Below are 11,779 nucleotides of genomic sequence, written 5' to 3'. Positions count from 1 at the left end.
TATAATTATATACTTTTTTACCTAGTTAATTTTAGATTTAAATGCACTTTTGGTTCTCATATTTTGGTCAAACCGTAATATTGATCCGTCATGACCAACTCATATAATTTTGACTCTTCAATTTGATGACATGACAATGAATATTCATTTTCCACCTTTTCTACCATTTTAATTGCGCAATAATTTATTTTGCCAAATGAAGAGGATCTTAACTCATTTTAATTTATCATAATTCTGACACTTCATCTTTAATTGCACAATTTTGTTCCCATTGTTAGATATTTTGACACCACTAAAAACTTTATAGTCTTTCCAACAAATCAGATAAATTAAATTGTTGAAGAACCAATTGTTTACCTGTCTCTCTAAATTAACCTATAAATAAAGGTGGTTGCCACTAATGATCAAGATTACGAAGAGTTGAGTTTGTGTTAGATATGAATATAATAAAGTCTATGGGATTCTAACTTTAAAAATGAATATTACATTATAAATATTATATTAATCCAAATATAATAACTTTCAATATAAACACACTTGGGTTGGCATAGTGGTATTGGCTTGAGATCTGAGAACGGAAAATTGTTTTTCTGACATCAATGACTTCATAATAACACATGAAAAATACAAAATTGCCCCCAGCAGTAGTTAACTACCACTGCGTTCGTTCTAGGAATGCAGTAGCTTACATTCAACCTTGTTTTTATCATTTAAAATTTTATCAATATTTTTTTTATCATTCAACCTTTTTTTTTTTACGGTGGTCAACCTTTTTCAACATTTTTTCCCCTAAACCTTCTACTAATACCCTCCCAACCTTCACCATTTTCTCACACCATCATCTCACATTCTCTCCTCCCCCCTCTTCCTTCTACAACAACAATGTTGTTTTTTCATCCTTGGCATATTATTGAAAGAGGCCTCTTTAAAAATTTGGAAATTTCAAGAAGTTTCTTTGAATTGGTTTTATCCCAGGATTTAGGGTTTAGGGTTTGTGGTTTTTTTTAACCCATGTGGAGGTTAAACAACAAGAGTGCAAAGGTGAGGCATAATTCGAGAATTGGTGTTGTTCAAACAGACCAATGCCTATAGGATTTTCCTTTTCTTGCCAAATCTCATCAACATTCCTAGCAATTGGTTTTTCAAACGGATCAATGCATATATGATTTTCCTTTTCTTGCCAAACTTGAACTGGGCAGTTCCCGTCAACTCAGGATTTTCCACATTAAAAGCAAAACCCTTCCTTTCCACAAGTATTTCATGAAATACACGACGAGAGATTCATATCTACTTGTATGCACGCATAGTGATCAAATAATCTATTCTGATTTGTGATGTCAATGATGAGAGGTGTACCTATAACACCCTCAATCTCACACAAAGTGCGATCCTGCCAATATTTCTGGGTAATTCCACTAAACGAATCCATACCCGAGGATGTGTCTGAAGCTGAGTATAAGCATTAAAGTCCTTCATCCATTGGGAAGGGCAGAGGACTCCCAATTTCATGTTGATTGTTCTCATGGTCAGAACCAAATGTAAATCTTCAAAAGAGGAGAACGAGAACTCATAAAAACCTTTTCCAAGCGAAATCATTTTCCAAGGCCCTGAAGTCTTCCTTCGTTTCAAAAGTTTCTCTCTGATATCCTTAAAAGTGTAAGGCTTATCTCCTTTGTTCATAACTAATCTTCCACAAAGGTTGTGCTTGCAAGCTTCGATACCTTTCACATATTCATCCTATGTGATTTTATCCTCTTTAATGTTTAGAATTAGTATGTATAATCTTCTCTTTTAAATAAATAAAAAAGGTCATGCTAGGTCACTTGTTAAGAATTCAAAATTAGAAATGCGATTGATGAAATTTAGGTTTAAAAATTTACGTTTTATTGTTTCAATGTGTTGAATTCACAATTTTCAAGATAAAGTTTCTATTTTATCCTCTTAACAATTGCCTTGTTAGCATTTCCCTTAAAAAAATACCATGCATATTTTTATTTTATTTTATGAAATACTGTTTATTTCATCTAGTTTGCTTAGAGACATAGGCCAACACAGACCTGGTAGAGAGAGGCAGATATTTAACTAGCATATAAAACTACAACATGGTCATAATTCATCTTTCACAAATAAAACCATATTCTATTGCAAAAATATATCAAAAACTACAACATGGTCTAAACATAGTCTTCATAACTTGAAGAGTAAACATTTCTAGAACTGATGATCCATTGTACAAGTAAATGAGAGGTAAGTAAGCAATGAACCCACCCTAAGGACAAACAAAGAAAATACAGTACATACAAAGTTAACCAGAAATGGCTAAAGCACTGAATTTGCTTAGAACTCTGGAGAAACCATATCCCTAACAGATGTGAAGGTAAGCAATCCCAATGTATGAAAATGATAAAATGTATCTTCACAACCGACCAATATGCTTGGCTTGTTAGAAACACTCTTTTTCGATGTAGCGAAACGCTAAAGAATATATCTATCATATTGAGTCATTCAAAGTTTGTTGCTCTACGAGCGCTAATCTGAACTAACACATGGTCCTGTTTGATTCATGTTCCATTAGTCTTCACCTCCGACTATGATGGTGATGGTCTCCTGACCACCTATCGTTAAATTGAGATGAAAGATCTCGGTCTCGGTCTCTGTCTCTGTCTCTGTCTCTATCATACATGCCTCCAGAGCTAAAGTTTCCGTATCTGCTACCAGAATCTCGTCCCAACGGTGAAAAATGCCTCTCGGGGTTTGAATAATGAAGTGAATGGAATGAAAAAGGCTTTGGGGACACTTCCTCATGCATAGGACTTCTCCCACTACTCCAATCTGCCATTGAATTAGGAGAAACATGGCCACTACCAAACCTAGGTTGAAAACTAAAATGTGATGAATTGTGCATTGGGTCCCCTGGAGGACCATCATCCCTCAAGTCGCCTATTCTCTGATCATGTTGATGTCCTCGGCTGCCAAAACTCGATGATCTCTGTTGTGACCAGTTCCTTGAAATATCTATAGCGATTGGGGATACTACAGCCCTGGCAGCCCACAATCTTTCATCGGCGTTTTCTGGAATAGGAGCATTTAATCCTGGAAATTCAACACTCATTTTCCGTTTTGGCTTTGAAGAATCTGCTCCGATAATTTCCCCATCCTCTTGTTCTGCCATGTCCTTATCAGTGAATATTGTTATGCCAGAAGGTTGATCCTCCTCATCCTCATCTGAATTCCAATAGAGTTAAGTTAAATATACCGAACAAGAAAAAATGGAAACCAAAGGACTCACACACACACACATACCGCAATTACCAATCCAAAAATATGATATTGAAGCAAGACGAACATTTGTGCAAGAAGCAATTAACTAACATCTCTAGCTTTGTCCCAAGTACAACGTATGTATTGTTATAGAAATTACATGCACTTATAAGATTCCATATGCATATAATTCAACAACTTTCAGATGCAATCAACATTTTTAAGAGATATAAAAGAGTATCAGATGAAATTTAAATACAACAATTAAACCCTTTGAACTTCTCTTGCATATGAAAAGGTTACATGTTTGTTTATGATGGGCTAGTATTTATGAAAAAAACAGCTTAGCCTTGTGGCTTTATGAAGAATAATTATTTTCTTAATTGGTTTATTATCAATGGTTCAAAAAATCACAAAAACAAAAATACAATATACCGTCTCAAGGATGATATAATTAAAGATCAAAGAATTGTTATTTTACCAAGATATCCTGGTGGGTATCCTAGTTCTCTCATTCTGTTAAGCCACGGAGGTGGGTCAAGCTCCTGCATAACCACAGACGGAACATTTATAAAGACAAAATTCTCCGACATAAGTCTGCATTCTATATAGTATAGTTATAGTCCATCACAAGTCATAAGTAAGTAATATAAGACAGTAATTGAAATTCTTGAAATTAAACATGATAAATAGACAACTATTCATTTATTTCCTTATGTGTGTATAAATCTCTCATTACACCGACATCGACTCAATTCATCACAACATATATCTTCTTTCACTGTTTAGGCTGGTTCTTGTGATTAAAGTAGTCCAGTGACAGGCACAGATTTGGCAGGTGATGCAAGTGGTTGATGTTTTTTATAGGAGGAAACTTAATTTTGTGAAAAAGAAAGAAGCATATTGCTGTTGCAAGGTCAGATAAAGAGGCATATTGTAGTGCTATAGCACAAACTACTTGTGTCTTGCGAACTTTGTGGTTTCAAACACTTACTCCAAGAATAGGAGTTTTGCAAAATAGGGCCTATAGAACTTCTCTGTGATTGCCAGTTTACCAGAGAGAAAATCCTTTAGAGAATCATTAGAACTTTCTTATGTGTGTTGCACTCCAACAATCAGTTGACAGATGTCGCTAAATCTCTAAGGGGACCACGAGTTGATGATATATCATATATGTAACAAGCTAAATGCATATGATTATGGAATATATGTAACAAGCTAAATGCATATGATTGTTTCCATAATTAGTGTTATTCTCTATTATTTGTTCTCTCTTTAGTGCCTTTTGATATAATCTACCTGGATAGTCTAAGCAGTTTCCTATGTTCCCTATTTTGAGAAATTCTCTAATTGGCATAGATTCATTATGTAATACAGAAAACTCATTCCTATTATTCATCTGATCTGAACACTATGCTCCTACCAGACCAAGGACAACATTTTACAGAGCTAGGGCGATATCAAAGATCGGTGGCAAAGGGTACTTATCTTATTTAATCGGACCTAACATATCCATTGTTGTTAGTTTGTGAATCAACCCGTCAACTTTTAATGAATAACCACTAGGATGCAGTGATTTATTTTAGATCTTAAACTATACTAAGGATTCTCTTAAGGAACTATAACATACAAACAAAAGCCACAAATATTGTTCTTATTCTGATGTTTATTGGGTTGGATTATGATGGAAGGTCATTTCTTGGATATGTTTCTTTATCAGAAGAAACATATTTATTGCAACATAGTATACAAAATGTTGTTGCAACTCATACGGTTAAGCAACTCTTGAAGGTATTAAATTTTGTGAAATTGGAGTCCCCGTGAGCTTAGCTTAGTTAGTAGGGAAATTGCATAATATATGCAGGGGCCGGGGTTCGAACCCCGGACACCCCACTTATTCTCCTTAAAAGAGAATTTCTAGCCACTAGGCTACTTGACAATTTTTTTTTGTGAAATAAACTGATCACAATCAGTTGAGCAATAAACTGCTTTACTACTAAACCTCCTATATTTTTTATGTATAAAATTATATACTAATTCCAATATATGCAAATATACGAGATCAGCAGGCAGTGTTCATAGCTTCTCCTTGGAGTTCTGCATAGCATTGTTTCAACGGAGTTGCTATCTCCATTACGCAGAGATTGGGAAACTTTGGTGCATTGTTTATTTTTTTCCTTGAGTAATATCATACAGTTTTAACTACTTTGCACTTTGAAGGATATCCTATTCACCTATTGTCACCTACTACCTCCGTCCCTGTATGTAAGACCCTCTTGTAAAATTTTAATGTCCCATTTTATAAGACTCTTCAAATTTTAATGTCCCTTTTATATAGTTGTATCCAAACAAAGTACTCCCTCCGGTCCTTTTTATAAGAAAAGAAACCAAAAATCATCAAAACCTTGACAATCATTAGTGGTTGTAATTTTTTAATGTATTTACAAATATACCCTCATAAAAATTTGTGAAGTATTAAATATACCCACTAATATTAAAAAGACAAACATTAAATGAGGGTTAGAAAAGTCATTTAAACAATAAATGTACCTTAAAGTTGTGACTTTTTCTTTGAAAATTTTCTTATAAATAGGACCGAAGAGAGTACATTGATTACTTTTTCACAAAAGTGCCCCTAACTAATGGAGGGAATCATAAGACCAACCGTTTCTCTCTCTTAATAATTGAAGGATAAATTTGTAAAGAGATCGTACAATATTGACAAATTCAATGTAAAAAGTACTTTTCTTAAATGGGGTCATACATATAGTAATGGAGGTAGTGATTGAATTTTAAGTCGCATTTTCCAATAAATAACGTTCTCAACCCATCAAAAACATGAAGACCTACACATTAAAAATGTATTCTAATACATAAAAAACAGCATTTTCAATAACTCTTACCCCTAAGCCCAAGAGCTGACGAGTTGCATCATCAAGAGCACCTGGCCTCAAACCAGCATACTTTCCAGCAGAAGAATCCTGATAATACCGAGTAGGATTACGGGAAGAAGAACTCTGGTTCCGTTGGGATTTGAGTTGCTTGCGAGCATTATTGACAGCAACGTTATCACGAGGCCTTGGACATTCTCTCAAAGCATGACTGTATGAACCGCAATTGAAACATCGGGAAGGTGCGTCTATGATTTTCAGACCACTGGAATATAAAAAAATATAAAAAATAATCAAAGAACGAACAACCTGTGTTGGAAGCAAGCAGTATATTTTGTTCCCAATTATGTACGTAGCAGCAGGAATTACACTAATGAACAGGAACTATTTTTTACAAGTATAGACTCACATAGAATTGCTAGTTTGAGGAGGTTTGAATAAGTCAACAACATGCTGGTTAGATGGGCCCTATAGGCCCAATCAAAATAGTAGTATAATCAGACTAGTGGTATAGTGGACTTAACACATCTGTAGTGTTTTAAAGGTAAAAAACCAATAGAGTAATAGTAACAGAAATAAATGAATATGGTCTTATTTAGTAATAATAGACCAATAATTGAATAGTAAAATAATAACTTGTGTATAATTCGTATTAGTGGACAAATATTTAAATATAAATTATTTCTATCGTATAAATTATATGAATATAAGTTATTTAGAGATAAATATGAAACTGTTTTATGTAGTACATTTTATATTAATACTAAAAATCAATTATCTTTAACTTTTCAGATATATTAATACTTAATATAGTTTTTCATACTTTCTCCATCCTTAATTAATAACATATTTTTTTAGTATTAGTGTCCGCGTTGCTAAATAGCGCCCACTCCCGCACTGCTCCGATTTTTGGGTTGGCTGCGCCGCGCCGCAATCCCACATTGATAACAGAGCTTATAGATATGAGCACATGCTAGAGTGTGAGCAGGTATGTTGAACATACCATTCATATACTTTCATTCAACAGAAACAGCTCAAGCTTTTGAGATAATAAAATAGATGCTTTCAGTAGCCATACTAAATAATACAAAGTAAAAGTGCATACTCATCCGCATTATTTGAACCATCAGCTGAAGTCAATCCCAAAGCATATCCACGATCATATAGAGGAACAGAATTACCATCTATTGGACTAACATCTTTGTTTCTATCATTCATTGACTGGTTCTCCATCCAGAACGACTGTAATTTAAAGAAATGGGGAAAAACTTACATATTTTACATTGTGAATAATAATTGTTTCCTTTTTGTAATGTAAAATAAATAATCCGAAGAGGAGACAAAGAACACACAAAATATCCTTCTAACAACCAACCTAGAAATCTCATAAAATGCACGAATTCGAATGTAGAAATGAAGGCACTTAGAAAAAGGCAGCATGGATACTCACCACGGAAGATTTTGATTCATGTCCAACACATATAGCAGGAAAAAATGTCTCCTCACCAGATTCCAACACCTCACTAGGATCCTGAGCAGAAAAAACATATTCAACTTCTTATTTCACTTATTTACTCACTTATTTACTATTAAGGGAAATCTTATTTCACTATGAATGAAATTTTTTAAAACAATTGGACTTACATTTGATGAGGAAACATTTTTAGCATGCCATTGGGACCATTGCTGTAGTAATTCCTGAAGCTTATTTTTACTAGCTCTGAAAATTGATCAAATGCAAGTCCAAATTTCAATCAATGAAAAGCAAACTGAAAAATTTGACATTATAACATCAGAACAACTTGTAGAAAAGGGCAATGCCACACACCTTGTTAGGGACTTATAACTGAAATGAACTGAAGGTTGATGGTCATCATCATCAACAGTAATCCGGGCTCTTTTAACACCTGAAACAGCTATATGTCATACAAATGATACAGACTGCAATGTAGATCACATAAAAACTAGAGAAACAACTTTTCCGAAGCATTTGCCAGTGTCAAAGCATAATATATCAAAGTAGAACTACGAAGATGTCTGCGTTGCGTAGAACTAATCTAATAAAGTAGTATATGTCATGAACCATTAGATAAAACATATTCTAAAAATTACAATGCATAAATTACCCAAACACTTGCATCATATTCCAAATTTAAGATGTATCACAGATACTCAAACACTGTTGTTACAAAACCAATTTCAAGCGACTACAGAAAATAAATCATAAAATAAAATAGCACAGGCAGAAGAGAAAATTTCCATTTTGATTAGACAATTCATATGTAGGGGTTTCCACAGAGAAAAATCCAATGGTTTTCCAAGAAGAACATCAAAGAACACACGCATAATATATATATATATATATATATATATATATATATATAATAAATTTCACAGAAGGAAAATATACCTCTTCTACCAATTGTAATGCTTCCATTGGAACTCTCCTCATTCTTGAGAGTAACACTAACATTCTCAGCACGCACTGTTTCTCTCACACCCTCTTCCAAAACCAGAACCGTCTCGGTCACCTCCAAACCCACTTCCAAATCCTTCTTGACAGGTTCAGAACACTGTTCCTCTTCCGGCTTTCCATCTTCCAGATTTTTCTCCTCATCCAAAGGATCACTTCCTCCCAAGTTCTCGACACTGTTGTTTTCAGCTTCAGAAAGAGGAGCCTCATTTATATGCTCTTCCCCATCCATTTCTAACCAAACCCTGTTTGTTTCAATTCAAAAAGATTAAAATTTTATCAGTATATCACATTGAACTATCTTTAACACACAATTATATTCATACATGACAAACAAGAAAACACAGACATATGGGCTTGTTTGGATTGGCTTATTTGAGCTTATCTGAACTTATGAAAACAACATATGACATATGTTCATAAGAATTTCAGCTTACTTCCATAAGCTCTCCAAGATAGCATATTAAAACAGCTTAAAGTTTAAACAAAAACAATTTGACTTAATTTTATTATTTGTTATAGAAATAACTTATACATAAGCCCTTATATTGATAAGCGTTAATGCTATAAGCTGCAAATTAAGCTGGTTATCTGAACAGGACCATAGTGTAGTAAATTCCCACAGAACCAGAAACCTCATTTATGATGAGATATCATTCCCAACAATTTGTATGCATTTCCCCATCCATTTCTACACAAACCCTTTTCCAAAAGATTAAAATTTATCAGTATATCACACTAAACTCTAATACACAATTACATGCATAAATAACGTACAAGAAAACACACGCGCATATGCTCTTCTCCATCCATTTCTAAACAAACCCTTTTTCTATCTATTCCAAAAGAGTCTTTTTTACAGAATTGATTATGTCATGTTTGGTTGCTATTGAGTAGAATTGATTTTTCCTTCAGAATTAATTCTACTTGAAGCTAGGATTTGTAGCTTTTAATTCTAGATTTGATTTTCACACAGAAATTTATAGTTCAAACCACTTCTACATAAACGAATCCAAACACAAATCACTTTATCTTTAACTACACTTTTCGTCATAATCAATTCAATTATTGTCACCGCATAACCAAACAAACCCTTTTTCTTTGGTTGTGCGGCGGGAAGAATTGGTTTTGATAGACTTGATTCTGGAGAATTGATTTTGGCTAAAAGTGATTTGTGTTTGGATACAATCATATGTAAAAGTGAGTTAAACTATAAATTTGCATGTGAAACTCAATTCTAGAATCAAAAGTGCTATGAATCCTACCTTCAAATCATAGAATCAATTATAGAGGCAGAATCAATTCTACTTGACAGCAACCAAACAAGTCAAAATCAATTATACACCGCCAGAATCAAATCAATTCTGATCCCTCTATAAATGGAACCAAAATATACAATAATTTTTTATCAGTGATTACACTTAATTCTCTCAAATACACAATTAAATACATAATCAACATCAAGAAAACACACACGCATATATACAGTATAGGTAAATTCCCACAGAATGAAAAATCTGATTCATATACTCTTCTCCTATCAATTTCTAGACAAACCCATTTTTTTACTACTCAAAAAGATTAAATTTTTATCACTAATTAAACTTAATTCTCTCTAATACGCAATTAAATACATAATCAAAAAACAAGAAAACACACACAAACATATATAGTGTAGTAAATTCCCTCAGAACCAGAAATCTGATTCATATACACTTCCCCCATCAATTTCCACACAAACCCATTTTTTTCTAATAAAAAAGATTAAATTTTTATCAGTAATTAAACTTAATTCTCTCTAATAGACAATTAAATACATAATCAACAAACAAGAAAACGCATACACACATATATACAGTTTAGTAAATTCCCACAGAACCAGAAATCTGATTGATATACACTTCCCCTATCAATTTCCACAGAAACCCATTATTTTATACTCAAAAATATTAAAACTTTATCATCACATCACACAATTAACATGCATACAAGAAAATTAGCTTATAGTGAAGTACAGTGAGGTGCGAGTAGAAGAAAAGGAAGAGAGAATTGAGCATACCTTAGAGAGAGGGAGAGAGAGTTTGGTGAAGCGGAAGTTGAAGGGTCGATGAAGGAGGGAAGGGGTTAATTGAAAGATTTTGGGGTTCCACAAGATTTTGGGGTTGAGAGTGAGATGCGATCCAAAAAACTTAATGCAAAGTTTAGGATTATAATAATGTTGATTAATTAACTATAAGTATTAGAACGAAATATGTGATTAGTTTGGATTATTAATATCAGTAAAATGATTGGGGTTTTTTTTACGGTAAAATGAATTGAAGATTAATCACCGAAAATTTATTGAATAATTTTTATTGATTGAGTTATTTAAAAAAAAAAATATTATTGATTGATTTATTTTTTTAAGAAAACTTATTGATTCATGGTGAGTGTGCTACTTTTAAAGTTTGGATTTGATAATTTCGATGTTAATTTTGACCGGTTAGTTTGGTTTATTAAAAAAAAATCACTAAAAAATGATTGGTTGGTCAAAAAAACATTATAAATCCTCTTAAAAAAAATAAAAAAATTATACTTTTTTTTTTAAGAAAACTTATTGATTCATGGTGAGTGTGCTACTTTCAAAGTTTGGATTTGATTATCTCGATGTTAATTTTAATCGGTTAGTTTGATTTATTGAAAAAAAATCACTAAAAAATGATTGGTTGGTAAAAAAAACATTATAAATCCTCTTAGAAAAATAAAAACATTATACTTTTTTTTTTTGTCAGGTAGCCTAGTGGCTATAATTCACTTTATAAGGTGAATAAATGGGGTGTCTGGAGTTCGAACCCTAACCCTGCATAAAATAATGCATTGTCCTACCAACTTAATCTCACGGGAGAAAACATTGTACTTTTTGTAGGGGAAAACATTGTACTTTTTACACGTACATTATTTTAGGAGTTTTTTTTCGACGTTATTTTAGGAGATATTTACACATACATTTTCACCAACATAAAAATTAGATTTTTTTTCATATATTATAGTTTTTTTTTTGTCATAATACTATTGTATTACTAATAAAAAATATTATTTTTTTGTTATTTTCATAGAAAAAAATATCTTTTTAATAAAAAATCACTTATTTTATTTTAATAGTGTTTGTTTAGGA

General features: G+C 32.7%; 1 protein-coding gene across 3 annotated transcripts; it reads right to left on the bottom strand.

Annotated features, from left to right (window-relative positions):
- Positions 1 to 2,118: 2,118 nt before the first annotated feature.
- Positions 2,119 to 10,833, bottom strand: LOC25495576 (uncharacterized). Of its 3 annotated transcripts, XM_039835214.1 has the most exons (10): positions 10,685 to 10,817; positions 9,261 to 9,327; positions 8,563 to 8,870; positions 7,981 to 8,059; positions 7,797 to 7,872; positions 7,603 to 7,683; positions 7,258 to 7,394; positions 6,165 to 6,417; positions 3,743 to 3,806; positions 2,119 to 3,225 (listed from the first exon to the last, which is right to left on the bottom strand). In XM_039835214.1, the coding sequence occupies exons 2-10, from the start codon at positions 9,263 to 9,265 to the stop codon at positions 2,579 to 2,581; spliced, it is 1,650 nt and encodes a 549-aa protein (XP_039691148.1). In that variant the 5' UTR covers positions 9,266 to 9,327; positions 10,685 to 10,817; the 3' UTR covers positions 2,119 to 2,578. The 3 variants fall into 3 exon arrangements, with proteins under 3 accessions (XP_039691148.1, XP_013451254.1, XP_039691147.1); XM_013595800.3 differs by lacking the exon at positions 9,261 to 9,327 and having other exon boundaries at positions 10,685 to 10,833; XM_039835213.1 differs by lacking the exon at positions 10,685 to 10,817 and having other exon boundaries at positions 9,228 to 9,327.
- Positions 10,834 to 11,779: the final 946 nt, after the last annotated feature.

This window comes from Medicago truncatula, chromosome 6 (assembly GCF_003473485.1).
Source record: "Medicago truncatula cultivar Jemalong A17 chromosome 6, MtrunA17r5.0-ANR, whole genome shotgun sequence".
NCBI classification, from domain to species: Eukaryota; Viridiplantae; Streptophyta; class Magnoliopsida; order Fabales; family Fabaceae; genus Medicago; species Medicago truncatula.
Note: the sequence above shows the minus strand (reverse complement) of the source record. Positions and strands in the feature narration are given on the sequence as shown.